The following is a 17,338-nucleotide window of genomic DNA, read 5'->3' as shown; positions in this document are numbered from 1 at the left end:
ATAAACTTTGCGGATGCAAGTGTCAAAAGTGTAAAATGGGGATAAATCTAAAAAGGCAGCCCAAACAACTAAAATATATTTAAAAAAAAGGTCTGGGGAATCATTACACAAGAGCCATATAAATACTATTCAGTCACACACACACACACACACACACACACACACACACACACACACACCTGTCAGCCCCGAGGCTACCTCCAGGACAGAACAGGTGATGGCACTAAAAGAAGGGAAGGAAAATGAGTAAGAAGTGGGAGGATTTCAACCGACATCCTGTTGTATTCTTCCACAAGGAAGTCCTCATGAAGCCACATGGTGGGATTTCTACAACAAGTCTTCTTATGTCGGAACCCGTTCTTCACATAACGTCTGAATACAGAAACATATATAATATATAATATATAATATAATATATATATATGTATAATGCCATCCCATTGAGCTTTACAATACAGTCGACAAATATGATACGTCTTGGTTATGGCACAGCTTCATAGGCTAGCTAGTGATTAAGTGGCCAAAGAAAGCATCATAGTAGTTCTTTTAGGAGTTGGGACACTATAGATAGATTCCAGCCAGGAATCCTTTAAGCCAGTATATTATTATTATATATAATAATGGTATATAACAATAATAATTATTAATTTTATTATTATTATTAATGACTACAATAATTATAATTACAATAACAATTATTATTATTATATTAATAATAAAATAGATTATATTATTATTCTTATTATTATATAATAATAAGAATAATAACATCTTATTTTTTATATATAATAACAACCTATAATAATATATATAACAACCTCCTGTTATTTATTATTATTATTGTTGTTATATAATTGTATATTATTATTATTATATATAATAATTGTATATGACAACAATAATAATAAATAAGTTATTATTATTATTATGGTATAATAATTGTACATTATTACAATAATAAAATAATCATTATATTATTCTAACATTATTAATAATATTATATAATTATTATAATAATGATATAATAATAATAACAACAATAATATCTTATTATTTTATTATATAATAACCTATAATAATATATATATATTATATATTATATATATATATATATAAAACAACCTCCTGTTGTGGCAAAATGAAGATGCTTGGATGAGACTTCTGCTTCAACCTCCAACATTTGGACACATTTTCCAAATGATTATTCCGGACACGGTGAGATACGATGACACGCCGTTTGTGCTTTGAACAAAGATTTTTACTCTTACGCTGAAAGGTGTGCAGTGGTGTTGGATATGTTCGCCATGTTGTGATTGTTGCGTTACGATGACAAAAAAAAAGAAAAAAAAAGATGATGAGAAACTGAAGTGACAGGGTTAAGGTGACTCTACTCCGTGCTGTCACTTCTTATTAGCTCTTGGAAAACCATCTTTTCAAAACGTAGTACAAACAAAGTTTGGATGTTTTGAATTCAAGGTAATTGTCTAATTTCTCACCCACAGTCATGCTATAATATATATATATATAATAAAAAAATATAAATAAATAAATAAAACGTATACAAAATAAATAAATAAAATTATATAAATAAATAAAAATTCTACACATATATGTGTAATTTTTATTTATTTATATAATTTTATTTATTTATTTATAATATATATATATACATATTATAAATATATATATATATATATATATATATATATATATATATATATATATATATATATATATATATATATTATAATATATATATATATATATATATATATATATATATATATATATATATATTTATAATATATATATATATATATATATATATATATATATATATCAGGGTATATATATATATAATAAAAATTGATAAATAAATAAAGAAAATTATATACATAAATAAATGAAACATAAAAATAAATAAAGAAAATTATATACATAAATAAATGAAACGTAAAAATAAATAAAGAAAATTATATAAATAAATTAAAATTACACATATATATGTGTGTAATTTTTATTTATTTATATAATTTTATTTATTTATAATTTCTTTATTATATATATATATATATATATATATATATATATATATATATATATACACACGACACACCTCTTTTTCTTGAGCCAACATTTACAGTATGAGGATGTGGGACACACACACACACACACACACACACACACACACACACAATGTGTCCCCACAGTGTTTCCTGATTAACAAGATGGCTCGGCTGCGTCCAATCAGGCACGAGGACACAAATCTCTCCGCGCCGGCGATGCTGAAGGCCACGGGCACTATTTATTGGCAATCTCGGCGCTAACTACCCAGACAGAGAGAGCAACACGTTTGCCACGGGGCGGACACCAGCATTGTGGCTGCTTCCGTCTGACTTCCTTATAAGCTACACAAGAAAAATACTTAGCTTATTAGTGGAAAACTACGATAACTAGACTTTATACTACATATGTAATTCAGTCTGATTCTTATTTATCCGGTTCTGATTTACTTGGCATCATTTAAGCAGCACAAATGAACAATAGTTGCTGATGTGTTCGTGTTAGCACAGCCAATGATTGCTCTGAGAGGAGTGGCTAGCTTCCATGTACATGCACAGCACTCATTTTTTATTTCCACAAATATACTACAAAAAAAACGCAGTGCATCCCTGGGTGGAAGGAAGTATTTCAGTGACAAGCGAGGAAAGGAGAAGTGCAAAACGCCTCACATTCATGATACTCAGCTAGAAGTTTCCCGGTTTGTCAGCTGGAATCATTCTGTTCTGAGAGATGACGAGAAGTCGCAGGATCACAGACGTCAGTAACGTATGTAGGCGCTGGGCCCAAGACGGTGAACTAACTTTTCTGAGGCATCAGCACATCTGCGCCTTCGCCTTAGGTGAGGCTCTATCGGCGTCTCGTCACTACAGAGGTGATGCATATGGCGGCAAAGGTAGTGAAATTAGCATTATTATTATTATTACTGCAAAAAAAACAACAACCTTGCATTAGGACAAAGCGGCATAACAAAGTCAAAATAAGCGTCAAAATCACTATTACCTCTACATCAGGGGCCTCAAACACGCAGCCCGCGGGCCAAATGTGGCCCGCAGGACACTAGTTTGAGGACCCCGCCTTGATATGAAAGTTTAATGTTAGTGCGGCCCCGCGCAAGTTTGATATGGATGCTGTATGGTATCATGTACCCAGAAAAAATTACTACGTTTGATTAATGTTCATGTTAAAGGTTAAATAACTGTTAATAGTTATCCTCCCTATGCGTGTGGAAGTGGTAAGTTTTTGGCTATTTAAGTTTAAAGGAAATAACTTGAAGGCTACCGTTTAGGTCGCTAGCTCTCTAGTTTGCGAGTTAGCATGTGTCTCAAGACCCTGCAGTTGCGCAATATGTTGTAAATAAAAAAAAGTATAAATGTGAATATAAAATTAAAAAAACATAAAAACATTAAAAAAAATTAAAAATTAAAAAAAAAATAAAAAAATAAAAAAATAAGTTCAAAAAAAGTTCAAAAAAATAAAACGAACAAAAACAAACAAAAAACCAACTTAAACTATATTAGGAAAGCAGGAAGTGAACAAATGTAACAGTTACTGATTGTAAAAGTACCAGATGGAGGGGTAGGATTTAATAAGCTTTGCTTCTTCCTACTCCTTTTGGACATGTGGAACTGTGAACTGATTATGTGATGCATTCAATTGTAATCTGAAATGAAATAAAACCATTACCATTTCTTTTTTCGCTACTGTAAAGCGTCTTTGAGTACTCTGAACAGTGCTATACAAATAAAATTTATTATTATTATTATTACCAATAGGCCATATTCTATTGCAATCATAATATATTCATGTTGTCCATGTTTATGCTTCTCACTCATGTAAGACGTAGAACGGTGCCCACGCAGGAACCCAAACCCCCCCACTGCACACGGTGCTGTAATGGCCATGAATATATTGGGGCCTCCAGAGCAATGAAAGCGTCATTCACGAGACGGAATCAGCCGCCATGTCAAAGAACCTCGCAAACCGCATGTTTCCATCTCAACACTCACGCAGGTGTTTTCCGTTATTTCGGACTGACCACGCCTCATTTCACATGTATGTATTGAGGTTAAACACGGCGTTGAGTTGCTATACGGAAACCAAACACGGTCAAATCAGTCGTCGATGGCTCCCACACTTCTCTGAGGAACGCCAGATTTAGCACGATCCGCGTGCGGAGGTGTGGATGCGGCGTTGTGACAGTGGTGGGAGGAAGGAAGTCACACGCCATCTCATCATCCATGAGCTCCCATCCCCTGGGTCGCCCATTACATAACGCATGCTAACACACACACACACACACACACATATAATAACACTGACCACCCTCAGGGAGGTCTGCTGCACGTAACCGCCGTCACACAACAAGCGCTACCTGCTGCTCGCCGCTAAGCCTGCATACACGGAATGCCGTATTATTATTATTATTATAATTGCAAATTGATACGCTTAAAAGTCAGTTAAATCTGGATAATGCACCTTATCTCATGGCATCACTCAAATATGAGACCAACACGGAAACAATAGCCACGTTTACATGGACCCAAATAGTCCAATTCCATTCGGAATGTAACCTTTGTATACACCTCATTCCGAAAGAAAAGTGCCAATCCGAATGAATATATAATCGGATTCACAGGGGTGGAATATTCCTTTTCCCTAATCCGATTGAGGTATCTTTTATCCGCGGAATCGGAAAGTTGTCAGACTGCGTTCTTCTTCTGCCAAAAAAAGTTGGGACAAAGTTGGGAGTTGGGACACTATAGATAGATTCCAGCCAGGAATCCTTAATAATAATAATAATAATAATAATAATAATAATAATAATAATAATAATAATAATAATAATAAGAGGAAAAGCGGTAGAAAATGAATGAATGAATAGTAATAATAATAATGTACGATTATTATTATACAATAATAATCAATAATAATTAATAAAAATTAAATAAACAATTTATTATTATTATTATATAATTGTATATAATAATAATAATAAAAATTTATAAATAAATAATGTATTATCATAGCAAAAAACAAAAAATTATAATAATAATAATAATAATTGTATATTATTATAATATCATAATTGTACATTATTATAATAAATAATAATAATTATAATTATTGTGTAATAATTGTACATATATAATAATATAATATTTTTATTGGATAATAATTATACATATAATAATAATAATAATAAAAATAATATAATTATAATAAGTATATAATAAGTAATAAGTGAAAGAAAAACTCAAGGAAGTCGGTATCACATGATGTTGGTGTTTACGTTTTACTGGGCATGCCCCATTGACTATTCTGGTTGATTATGTAGACACGCGATTGGAATATTCCTTTCCATGTATACCATTGCTTTCGGAAAGTTCATTCGGAAAGATTCCATTCGGAAAGAGAAAAACTGCTCATGTAAACGTGGCTAATAATTCTAAAAAACTGAATGAATTCAATTCCTCTAAGCATTCTAACTACATTTATTGGTCAGAAAAGTGGAAAAAAATATAATAGGTCCCCTTTAAATAAATCATACATGACCTTTGAACTTAGTCGCAGCATTTCAGTATGTGGCAGAAGAGTCCGAAAAGCGTTAATCTTGTCAAAACACTATTATTTTCGAGACACTCTCCATCACAGCTGTGATAATAATATACCTCTTTACCCCTTCAAGGCTTCCCTACTTGTCGCCCACTATTCCCACACAAAAACAATCAGTGTGTGTGTGTGTGTGGGGGGTGAAATTTAGATCCACCCTGCTATTATGTCCACAAGCAGGCTCTGCATAAAAGATAAAGATGGCAGCAGCACTGCTGAGTGACGGCTCAATGGAAGGCCTGCTGGGAGCATCCTCGCAGGTGAGCAGCCGGCGGGAGAACACAGGCGGGCGAATCCACACTGGTGGACGCACCGGCGCAATCAGTCACTTGTTAAACAGGCGAGAAAAACAAAAACAGTGCATGCACAAATACACAAATACAAACATACACACACAAATACACACACACACGTTATGTGTGATAATAAGAAGCCAGTCGCGCTCTCCAGGGATGGTGCCGGCAGCCGCAGGAAGCAGCTGGCTGCAGGAATACGTCCCCTCGCCGCGCTGTGATTTCCTGCTTGAGGCACACACGGGACGTTCACACGTATGTAGTGTGTGAGAGTGTTTCAGCACCACGCGTGTGCCTTTTGAGCATGCATTTGGTGACACGCAGGTGATACATGGCGCTCATGCTCACCTCTGCTGACACGTATGCCCACTGTCACCAGTAACACCAGTGGTACACGACACGTTATTACATACATAAAACACGGGATTCATACATATTTCAGATTGCTCCACTGACCTAAAATACACCACGTTTATTTGGCGTCAGCTCATTTTTATTTAATTGCACTATTCACTCAGATTTTTGTTTAGTTTTTTAATATCGTATTTTCTGGACTATAAGTCACACAAGATCAAAAATGCATAATTAGGTAGAAAAAAACATACATAAGTCGCTCAAGACCAAAAATGCATAATTAGGTAGAAAAAACATACATAAGTCACTCCAGAGTATAAGTCGCACAAGGCCAAAAATGCATAATTAGGTAGAAAAAACATACATAAGTCGCTCCGGCGTATAAGTCGCACAAGACCAAAAATGCATAATTAGGTAGCAAAAAACATACATAAGTTGCACTGGAGTATAAGTCGAACAAGGCAAAAATTCAAAAATTAGGTAAAAAAAAAATAAACATACATAAGTCGCACTGGATTATATGTCGCACAAGGCCAAAATGCATAATTAGGTAGAAAAAACATACATAAGTCGCTCCGGCGTATAAGTCGCACAAGACCAAAAATGCATAATTAGGTAGCAAAAAACATACATAAGTCGCACTGGAGTATAAGTCGCACAAGGCCAAAATGCATAATTAGTTCGAAAAAAAACATACATAAGTCACACTGGAGTATAAGTCGCACAATGCCAAAAATGCATAATTAGGTAGAAAAAAAACATACATAAGTTGCACTGGAGTATAAGTCGCACCAGGCCAAAATGCATAATTAGTTTGAAAAAAAAACATACATAAGTCGCACAAGGCCAAAAATGCATAATTAGGTAGAAAAAAACATAAGTCGCACTGGAGTATAAGTCGCATTTTTAGCAGGTAATTTATTTATTTTTTTAATGCACACGAAACCTGCTTGCCAACCGCCAATAAACAACAGAAGAAGAAAAACACCACGAAGAAGAACTCAGTCTGACAACTTTCCCATTGAGTGGATACAAGATACGTCAATCGGATTGGGGAAAGGAATATTCCACCTGTGGGAATTCGATTATATATTCATTCGGATTGGCACTTTTCTTTCGGAATGAGATGTATACAAAGGTTACATTTTTTCCGTTTGAGCAAATAAACCGAATGGAATTAGAATATTTGGGTCCATATAAACGTGGCTATTGTTTTCGGAAAAGTCATTCGGAATCGGATTGGGGAAAGGAATATTGAAAAAACGGCGTTACATCTGTACGGTCAAAACAAACGCCGACCCTTCATTTTCTATCAGTGCAGCAATTAATTAATGAATACCGTCCCTGCCCCCCCCCCCCCCCCCCCACACTCTTAGGGCATCGATTCACACCTCCTCAAACTGGCGGTGCAAGGAACTGATCAATCTCGCTGCCTCTTCATCTCTGATGCTAAATATAACCTCCGTTCTTTTTTTGTCTTTAGCCAGGAAATGAGCCCCGCTGTTCAATAACTGGGCTGCGAATTAAACCAGAGCGCTACAGAAATGATTGATTGATTGATTATCAATTCATTTGCTTAATGCTCTGATTGATCGTCAAGGGGGGGCGGGGGAGAAAGACAATAGGAGGGTAATAATAAGACGGTTTTAAACCAATATGGAGACTTTAAATGCCTGCTTGTCTGTTTGCTTATCCTTAAAAAATCCCAGCATTTCAAGCCAGACGTCCACACAACACACACACACACAAACACACACACACACACACACACACAAACACACTAGGGCCTGCTGTATCCCACGCTATCGATCCACACCCCACTCTTCATTAGAAGGAAAGACTCAAAGGCAACAGGAACAGTGGAGCATTGTGTGTGTATATATATAAGTATATAGTATAAGTATATATATAAGTATATGTGTGTGTAGACACGTATGATCAAAGCATCCGCATGTGTTTACATCCTGCCTATGCACGAGCCATATAGGAGGGGGGGGGTGTTTAGGTGTCGCTAACAGCAGAACCAGATCAGTGTTACTCCACTGCAGTGTGTGTGTGTGTGTGTGTGTGTTCTCGCTGGCTGGGTGTTCCTATGGAAACCCCCCCCTCCCCCCCCTCCTTATCGGGAGATATTATTAGGCATCCGAGTGTCATGCCGGTGTCAAAAGTAGGAAATCTTTGAAATCTTATCTTGACAAAGTAGTAGAAGGCCAACACAAACGGAAACGTACTCTAACCAAATCAAGTTTGTTAACTGAAAACACTTTTTATAGGTTTACAATTTAATGATCGATTGGCGATTTTGTTTTGCTCGGAGTCAACTCTTGAACAGCCGTGACGTATCCGTGTCAACCGCTGATGATGTCATAAAAAAGCCACGGAGACAATAACTTGCGCTTCCAGGTGCGCCGTATTGAAAAAAAGTGCGACTTATAGTCCGGAAAATAGGGTATATTACCAAAAATGGGTCTTATATTCATGTCAGTAGGGTATTAGCTAATACGTTGCAGTGAAATATGATATGAATTCATATATACTTTAATATATATTGAATTGAAGCTAATTTGTAGTACTTTATGTAGTATTGCTAGTCTCAGGTGTTCTCATACTGACAAAAGATTGCTCATCTGCTGATCAGTTGAAGGTGCAATGTGGTCAAACTCTATTGGGTGTTTTTTTATTTCCATATTGAAATACAGCATGTCTTCTTTTATAGTGATGTTGTATCACCTTGAAGGGAGCCCAGGTTCCCTACAGCCGCGAGGAGCGTTTATGTTGAGGAAATTAAATTTTTTGAAACCAAACATGCAAAGGACACAACTCTCCTACTCAGGGTGTTCCAACAGGAGTTGGCGGGGGGGGGGGGGGGGGGTTGTTACAATAGAGCATGTACGCAAAACCGGCGCCGCAGACTGACCTCTGGAGTGGGAGCCTCCCGCCGTGCCGTCCACGGGCGCCTTCTTTACGGCTGAGGAGCGATAGACGATGTGCGACCTTCCTCCTCGTGTCCCCTCCTCCTCAATCACCCCGTCGCCTCTTTCCAATGGCTCAATAAAGAACTCATCTTCCTCCGTTCTGATCATGCCAGCCTAAAAACAATAAATTCAATAAATTCAAAAGCAGTCTTTCAATATTAATGCAAACATGCCAACATATGAATTTGTAGTACTCAGCATGCAATGTGTAAAACAGATACAATACATACATAGATATTATCACGTTCTGGGTGGAGCAATCGAACGCTGGGCCCCCAGGATGCGTACACACGGGTACCAACGTGCAAAGAAAAGTATTTTAATAATCCTAAGCAGGTACTCACACTTGTGGAGGACCAAAAAAAGGCAATAAAGCAGCACAGTCCCTGTGACAATGCTGGGTTTAATTACAATTGAAAACAGCTGTACACAATTACACAGAGGTAAAGTGGCTGCACATTAACCCCAACAGGAAGTGTAGCATTCCAAAATAAGAGCCAGGGACAGGAAGTGATTCAAAATTAAGAAAAACTTGCAAATTTGTGGGAGTAAAGTGGCTGCACATTAACCCCAACAGGAAGTGTAGGGTTCCAAAATAAGAGCGGGGGACAGGAAGTGATTCAAAATTAAGAAAAATCTGCAAATTTGTGGGAGTAAAGCGGCTGCACATTAACCCCAACAGGAAGTGTAGCATTCCAAAATAAGAGCTGGGGACAGAAAGTGATTCAAAATTAAGAAAAACTGCAAATTTGTGGAAGTAAAGTGGCTGTACATTAACTCCAACAGGAAGTGTAGCATTCCAAAATAAGATCGGGGGACAGGAAGTGATTCAAAAGTAAGAAAAACTTGCAAATTTGTGGGGGCAACGCGGCTGCATATTAACCCCAACAGGAAGTGTAGCATTCCAAAATAAGAGCCGGGGACAGGAAGTGATTCAAAATTAAGAAAAATCTGCAAATTTGTGGGGTTAAAGCGGCTGTGCATTAACCCCAACAGGAAGTGTAGCATTCCAAAATAAGAGCCTGTGACAGGAAGTGATTCAAAATTAAGAAAAATCTACAAATTTGTGGGAGTAAATCGGCTGCACATTAACCCCAACAGGAAGTGTAGCATTCCAAAATAAGAGCCAGGGACAGGAAGTAATTCAAAATTAAGAAAAATTAGCAAATTTGTGGGAGCAAGGTGGCTGCACATTAACCCCAACAGGAAGTGTAGCATTCTAAAATAAGAGCCGGGGACAGGAAGTGATTAAAAATTAAGAAAAATCAGCAAATTTGTGGGAGTAAAGCAGCTGCACATTAACCCCAACAGGAAGTGTAGCATTCCAAAATAAGAGCCGGTGACAGGAAGTGATTCAAAATCAAGAAAAATCTGGAAATTTGTGGGAGCAAAGCGGCTGCACATTAACCCCAACAGGAAGTGTAGCATTCCAAAATAAGAGCCGGTGACAGGAAGTGATTCAAAATTAAGAAAAATCTGCAAATTTGTGGGATTTGTGAATTCTGAATCACAAACGCATGTCAATCCACCGTATTGCTGACTCAGCAAAAGTCATTTTTTGTGAGAGGAGGAGGGGGGGGGGCTCCTGAAAACAGGCTGAGAAAATTAGCTTGTTAATGAGCGCAGCTATTAAAAGCATCATTACTGTACATAAACAAACCATTTGAATGTCTGACAAACACACTTTGTCACAAAGTGTAGCAAACATGACATTATTTCAGCAACAGGAGGACCCCCCCCCCCACGTTTTATGAAGGGACGGAGGCCCTCGGGCTCAAGCCATGGGCTCATGTACCCTACAAAGTATCATCATGAAACAGCATTCTGCCTAAGAGTGCTGTGTTTGTGTGTGTTATTGTCGAGTCGCTCGTGTTGTGTAGCAGCTGCTTTCTTGTGTCAGCGTGACCGTCCACGCTGCCACAACAAAAAGGTGACATTCAGCATGTTGCAACATTGATTTGATTCATCTGCTGCTCGACGCCACACAGTCGACTGATGGGATTTTACATTTTGGTTTCATAAATAAAAATGAAAAGCTGAATACGTCGATCAGGACCAAACACATCTTCTTTACAAGGCACACACAGCAATATGTTGTATATGCAGTTTGAATGCTTTAAAGCCACGGAAACCTCCATAGAGCTGCACGGTGGACATGTGGTTAGCATGCAGACCTCATAGCTAGGAGACATGAGTTTGATTCCACCCTTGAGCATCTCTGTGTGGAGTTTGCATGTTCTCCCAAAAACATGCTACGTTAATCGGCGACTCCAAATTGTCCATAGGTATGAATGTGAGTGTGAATGGTTGTTTGTCTATATGTGCCCTGTGATTGGCTGGCCACCAGTCCAGGGTATACCCCGCCCGCCTCTCGCCCGAAGATAGCTGGAATAGGCTCCAGCACACCCGCGACCCTTGTGAGGATAAACAATAGAATGAATGAATGAGTTCTCCTCCTATTTTGTGTGGAAGTGGTAACTTTTTGGCTTCTTATTTTGTCTTTCCCCACCCTCGGCCATCTATGTGTGGAGTTTGCATGTTCTACCCGTGCATGCGTGGGTTTTCTCCGGGTACTCCGGTTTCCTCCCACATTCCAAAAACATGCTAGGTTAATTAGCGACTCCAAATTGTCCATAGGTATGAATGTGAGTGTGAATTGTTGTTTGTCTATATGTGCCCTGTGATTGGCTGGCCACCCCGCCTCTCGCCCGAAGACAGCTGGGATAGGCTCCAGCACCCCATGAGACCCTCGTGAGGATAAGCGGTAGAAAATGAATGAATGAGTAAAACCTCCATAGACCTTCCTCCCGATTGATCGTTTCTCTCCTCGGCAGTTTAAAGGCACAAATACTTTAGGGAGGACAAGGAGTGCTGCAGTGATTCTCTCCTGGGACTCCACAGAGGCCAAGAGTGACACTCGGCGTGTGAAATGGCCACATCAGGAGATGAGACTGTCCCTCTCCCATCCAGGACTAACACCTTCTGTCAGGTAATCCTGCACATCTGTCTCACGCAAACTCACACAAAGAGAGAAAAGGAGACGCCGGCTGAGGAGTCGGAGGAGATGAGGAGGACAAGAAGCTGACATTCACAAAGTGTGGATCAGTCTTTCTTATTGCATGTGTCTGGTTGACAACCGGTCATCGCCAAGGCAACCAATAGTCTTCAGGGATGGAGCACAATGACAATGGAGGAAATATTCACTCAATCATTAATTACAATCGCTAAGACTCTTTTTCCTGAATCTTTGGTTCCCGACACCACGTCAACTCGCCATTGACCTGTCATCTCTCTCTCTCTCTCTCTCTCTCTCTCTCCACCGAGCTCTCCGTTCGTTTCATCCCTCCATTTCCGCAAAGCCGTGGTGCGGCATTCCAATCGCAGCTGATGGATCTTAGATGGTGCAAGCGTTGCCACTCCGGAATACCAAGCAGTGCGGGGTGGGGGGGAGAAGAGCCGTGTCAAAGAAAAAAGATGACATGCGGGACCGGGAGACGTGGTCGGATCGATCAAAGTCGCCACAGAGAGAGGGAGGGAGCGCTGGGGGGTCGCAGGGAGGGGACCCGTTGTGAGTGGACACGCGTCCTTTGAAAAGCTGAAATCCAAACAGAACTGGACTTCTTTTGGTCCTCCTCCAGGAGGATTACAGGGCAGCGTGTCCTGATGTTATATTCAACAACATGGACGCCGTGGACCACAACAAGACTCCAGTGGCCTTGAAGAAAACGCTTTGTTTGACCGCATGGCCATTTAGGAACTGGTTTCCTGCACAAAACATCCCTAACAGAACCAATGGGTTCGGATGCGAATCAGATGTGAATCAAATTGGTTTCATACCCGACCAAGTAGCATCCAACATTTTGGGAATTAGAGCATAAAAAAACTTTTTTATGACCTAAAAAACGGGTTTTAATCTTTTTTAAAGACATTAAAAACCTTTTGAGGGCTGCATAGTGGCCAAGTGGTTAGCACACAGTTCCAGTTAGCAACCTCAGTTAGCATCATACAACGCACTCGAACCCAATACAATATCCAATAAGAAGGCAAATAAAATTTCTGATACACAAATATTTTCACAAATGGAGTTCTCCTCCTATTTTGTGTGGAAGTGGTAACTTTTTGGCTTCTTATTTTGTCTTTACCCACCCTCGGCCATCTTTTGTGTGGAGTGCGTGGGTTTTCTCCGGGTACTCCGGTTTCCTCCCACATTCCAAAAACATGCTAGGTTAATTAGCGACTCCAAGTTGTCCATAGGTATGAATGTGAGTGTGAATGGTTGTTTGTCTATATGTGCCCTGTGATTGGCTGGCCACCAGTCCAGGGTGTACCCCACCTATCGCCTGAAGACGGCTGGGATAGGCTCCAGCAACCCTCGTGAGAGTGAGCAGTAGAAAATGAATGATTGAGTGAATGAATGAGTTCTCCTCCTATTTTGTGTGGAAGTGGTAACTTTTTGGCTTCTTATTTTGTCTTTCCCCACTCTCGGCCATCTCTGTGTGGAGTTTGCATGTTCTCCCCGTGCATGCGTGGGTTTTCTCCGGGTACTCCGGTTTCCTCCCACATTCCAAAAACATGCTAGGTTAATTAGCGACTCCAAATTGTCCATAGGTATGAATGTGAGTGTGAATGGTTGTTTGTCTATATGTGCCCTGTGATTGGCTGGCCACCAGTCAACAGCTGGGATAGGCTCCAGCACCCTTGTGAGAATAAGCAGTAGAAAATGAATGAATGAATAAAAAACCCTTTGACATTATGTCCAAATATCCTGTCAAGTTACAGTACTTTTGCTGCAGTGGGTCATTTTTCTCAAGTACTTATTTGACCATAGATAGTAGTGTGTATTCCATAATGAAAATTATACTGCCCCCCCCGGTACAATGATAGAACCCAGCCAGCCCCAAACAAAGCTTTTTGATAAGTGTAGCTGACACTTGGTAATAGTGGAGGAAATAACGAAGGTACGGCGTTCTGAATGTCTTACCGGCAGGCTGTTAAATCTATTTCAGCTCACATTTCAATCACATTATAAATACACAGAACAAAGGAAGGACCTCAAACGCATCACACTTGTTATATTATCGCTTAAACAAGACAGAAACTTTCTTTCAAGTGTTAACAAAATCAAAAAAAAAAAAACACTAGCTTGGTGAGTTAGCGTCGCAATAAGATGATGGCGGCGTGAAGCACAACACTCCCTGTGAGACCCGCCGACGTCTCCAAACGTGGACTCTACTACACCGAGAGTCCGGTTGCACGAGGAGGATCCTTGTGTGTGTGTTGTACTTTCACCGTTTTCCTTTTTCCATAAGAACTGGAGTCGCACTGGAGTATAAGTCACACAAGGCCAAAAATACATAAATAGGTAAAAAAAAAAAAAACGTACGTAAGTCGCTCTGGAGTATAAGTCACACAAGGCCAAATGTGCAAAATCAGGTAGAAAAAAACATACATAAGTCGCTCCGGAGTATGAGTCGCACAAGGCCAAAAGTGCATAATTAGGTAGAAACAAACATACATAAGTCGCACATTAGTATAAGTCGCACACGGCCAAAAATGCACAATTAAGTAGAAAAAACATACATAAGTTGCACTGGAGTATAAGTCGCACAAGGCCAAAAGTGCATAATTAAGTAGAAAAAAACATACATAAGTCGCACTGGAGTATAAGTCGCACAAGAACAAAAATGCATAATTAGGTAGAAAAAAACATACATAAGTCGCACTGGAGTATAAGTCGCACAAGGCCAAAAGTGCATTATTAGGTAGAAAAAAACATACATAAGTCACTCCGGAGTATAAGTCGCACAAGGCCAAAAGTGCATAATTAGCAAGAAAAAAAACATACATAAGTCACACAAGGCCAAAAGTGCATAATTAGGTAGAAAAAAACATACATAAGTCACACTGGAGTATAAGTCGCACAAGGCTAAATATGCATAATTAGGTAAAAAAAAAAACATACATAAGTTGCACTGGAGTATAAGTCGCACAAGGCCAAATGTGCAAAATTAGGTAGAAAAAAACATACATAAGTCGCTCCGGAGTATGAGTCGCACAAGGCCAAATGTGCATAATTAGGTAAAAAAAAAACTTACATAAGTCGCTCCGGAGTCTAAGTCGCACGAGGCCAACACACGGATCCTTGAAAACACACTTGGATTTGATGATGCGAAAGAAGCAACCTGACCCCCGTGGAGGTGTGCGACAGGTCACGTGAGGAGGCTGCAAGGATGGAGGGCGGATGTTGTGGTGAGGATCAAAGTTACACCCGGTTGGGGGTCCTTCAGCTGCGTCCACTCTGTGTGTGTGTGTGTGTGTGTGTCTCCTACATCCAGTAATCCTCTATTTCATTCACCCTTTGAGTCATCAGGGAATCAATCCCTTCCAGAAATAAGGCTGCTATGACAAATTTGAAGAGGCAGATTAAGAGAGGACGCGTCACCCCGCAAATATCAGCCCTTTCACACAATCACCTGACGCCACCTCGCTAAGCTCAGACCTTCGCTTTTTATTGAAATTGCTGCACAAGTTGCGCAAAAATTACATCGATGGAAAAGGCGGCAGATATCAAAACAGAATGAACTTTCCTTTGGCAATCATTCACTGTGTCTGAATGTTTTGAACTCCTACTTCCGTACCATATTGAGCAGGATAATGCTTCTGGAGTGTGACATAGCGAATATCTGTGGGGATGGAGCTCAGGGGCGTCAAACTGGTTTTCCCTCGCTCCGGAGTATAAGTCGCACAAGGGCAAATGTGCATAATTCGGTTAAAAAAAAAACATACATAAATCGCTCCGGAGTAAGTCGCACAAGGCCAAATGTGCATTATTAGGTAAAAAAAAACAAAAACATACATAAGTCGCTCTGGAGTATAAGTCACACAAGGCCGAAAGTGCATAATTAGGTAGAAAAAACATACATAAGTCGAACTGGCGTATAAGTCTCACAATGGCAAAAGTGCATTAGGTAGAAACATACATAAGTCGCACTGAAGTATAAGTCGCACAAGGCCAAAAGTGTATAATTAGGTAGAAAAAAACATACATAAGTCGCACAAGGCCAAAAGTGCATAATTAGGTAGAAAAGAACATACATAAGTCGCACTGAAGTATAAGTCGCACAAGGCAAAAGTGCATAATCAGGTAGAAAAAAAAAACATACATAAGTCGCTCCGGAGTATAAGTCGCACAAGGCCTAATGTGCATAATTAGGTAAAAAAACAAAAACATACATAAGTCGCACAAGGCCAAAAGTGCATAATTAGGTAGAAAAAACATACATAGGTCGAACTGGAGTATAAGTCGCACAATGGCAAAAGTGCATTAGGTAGAAACAAACATACATAAGTCGCACTGAAGTATAAGTCGCACAAGCCCAAAAGTGCATAATTAGGTAGAAAAAACATACATAAGTCGCACAAGGCCAAAAGTACATAATTAGGTAGAAAATAACATATATAAGTCGTACTGGAGTTTAAGTCGCACAAGGCCAAATGTGCATAATTAGGTAAAAAACACAAAAACATACATAAGTCGCTCTGGAGTATAAGTTGCACAAGGCCAAAAGTGTATAATTAGGTAGAAAAAACATACATAAGTCAAACTGGAGTATAAGTCGCACAAGGCCAAAAGTGCATAATTAGGTATCAAAAAACATACATAAGTCGTACTGGATTATAAGTCGTACAAGGCCAAAAGTGCATCAATAAGTAGAAAAAAAACATACATAAGTCGCACTGGAGTATAAGTCGCACAAGGCCAAAAATGCATAATTAGGTAGAAAAAAAACATACATAAGTCGCACTGGAGTATAAGTCGCACAAGGCCAAAAGTGCATAATTCGGTAGAAAAAAACATACATTAAGTCGCACTGGAGTATAAGTCGCACAAGGCCAAAAATGCATAATTAGGTAGAAAAAAAACATACATAAGTCTCACTGGAGACTTATATTCTCCGTCAATATTTTGTCCCGTATTAACTATCGTTGCTTGACTAGCCTGGACACATCTTGCATTGTGTCATGTGTGCCAAACGTGCAATG

The 17,338-nt window shown here is 39.1% G+C and overlaps 1 protein-coding gene across 3 annotated transcripts in view; it reads right to left on the bottom strand.

Annotated features, from left to right (window-relative positions):
• The window catches only part of adamts2a (ADAM metallopeptidase with thrombospondin type 1 motif, 2a), a 130,903-nt gene that overhangs the window by 52,169 nt on the left and 61,396 nt on the right, over positions 1-17,338 (bottom strand). For all 3 annotated transcript variants that reach the window (XM_058063076.1, XM_058063074.1, XM_058063075.1), the window contains exon 3: positions 9,238-9,409. In XM_058063076.1, coding sequence (XP_057919059.1) covers positions 9,238-9,409 — 172 coding nt within the window. The remainder of the gene's footprint in view (positions 1-9,237; positions 9,410-17,338) is intronic.

The sequence above is a fragment of the Doryrhamphus excisus genome, chromosome 23 (assembly GCF_030265055.1).
Source record: "Doryrhamphus excisus isolate RoL2022-K1 chromosome 23, RoL_Dexc_1.0, whole genome shotgun sequence".
NCBI classification, from domain to species: domain Eukaryota; kingdom Metazoa; phylum Chordata; class Actinopteri; order Syngnathiformes; family Syngnathidae; genus Doryrhamphus; species Doryrhamphus excisus.
Note: the sequence above shows the minus strand (reverse complement) of the source record. Positions and strands in the feature narration are given on the sequence as shown.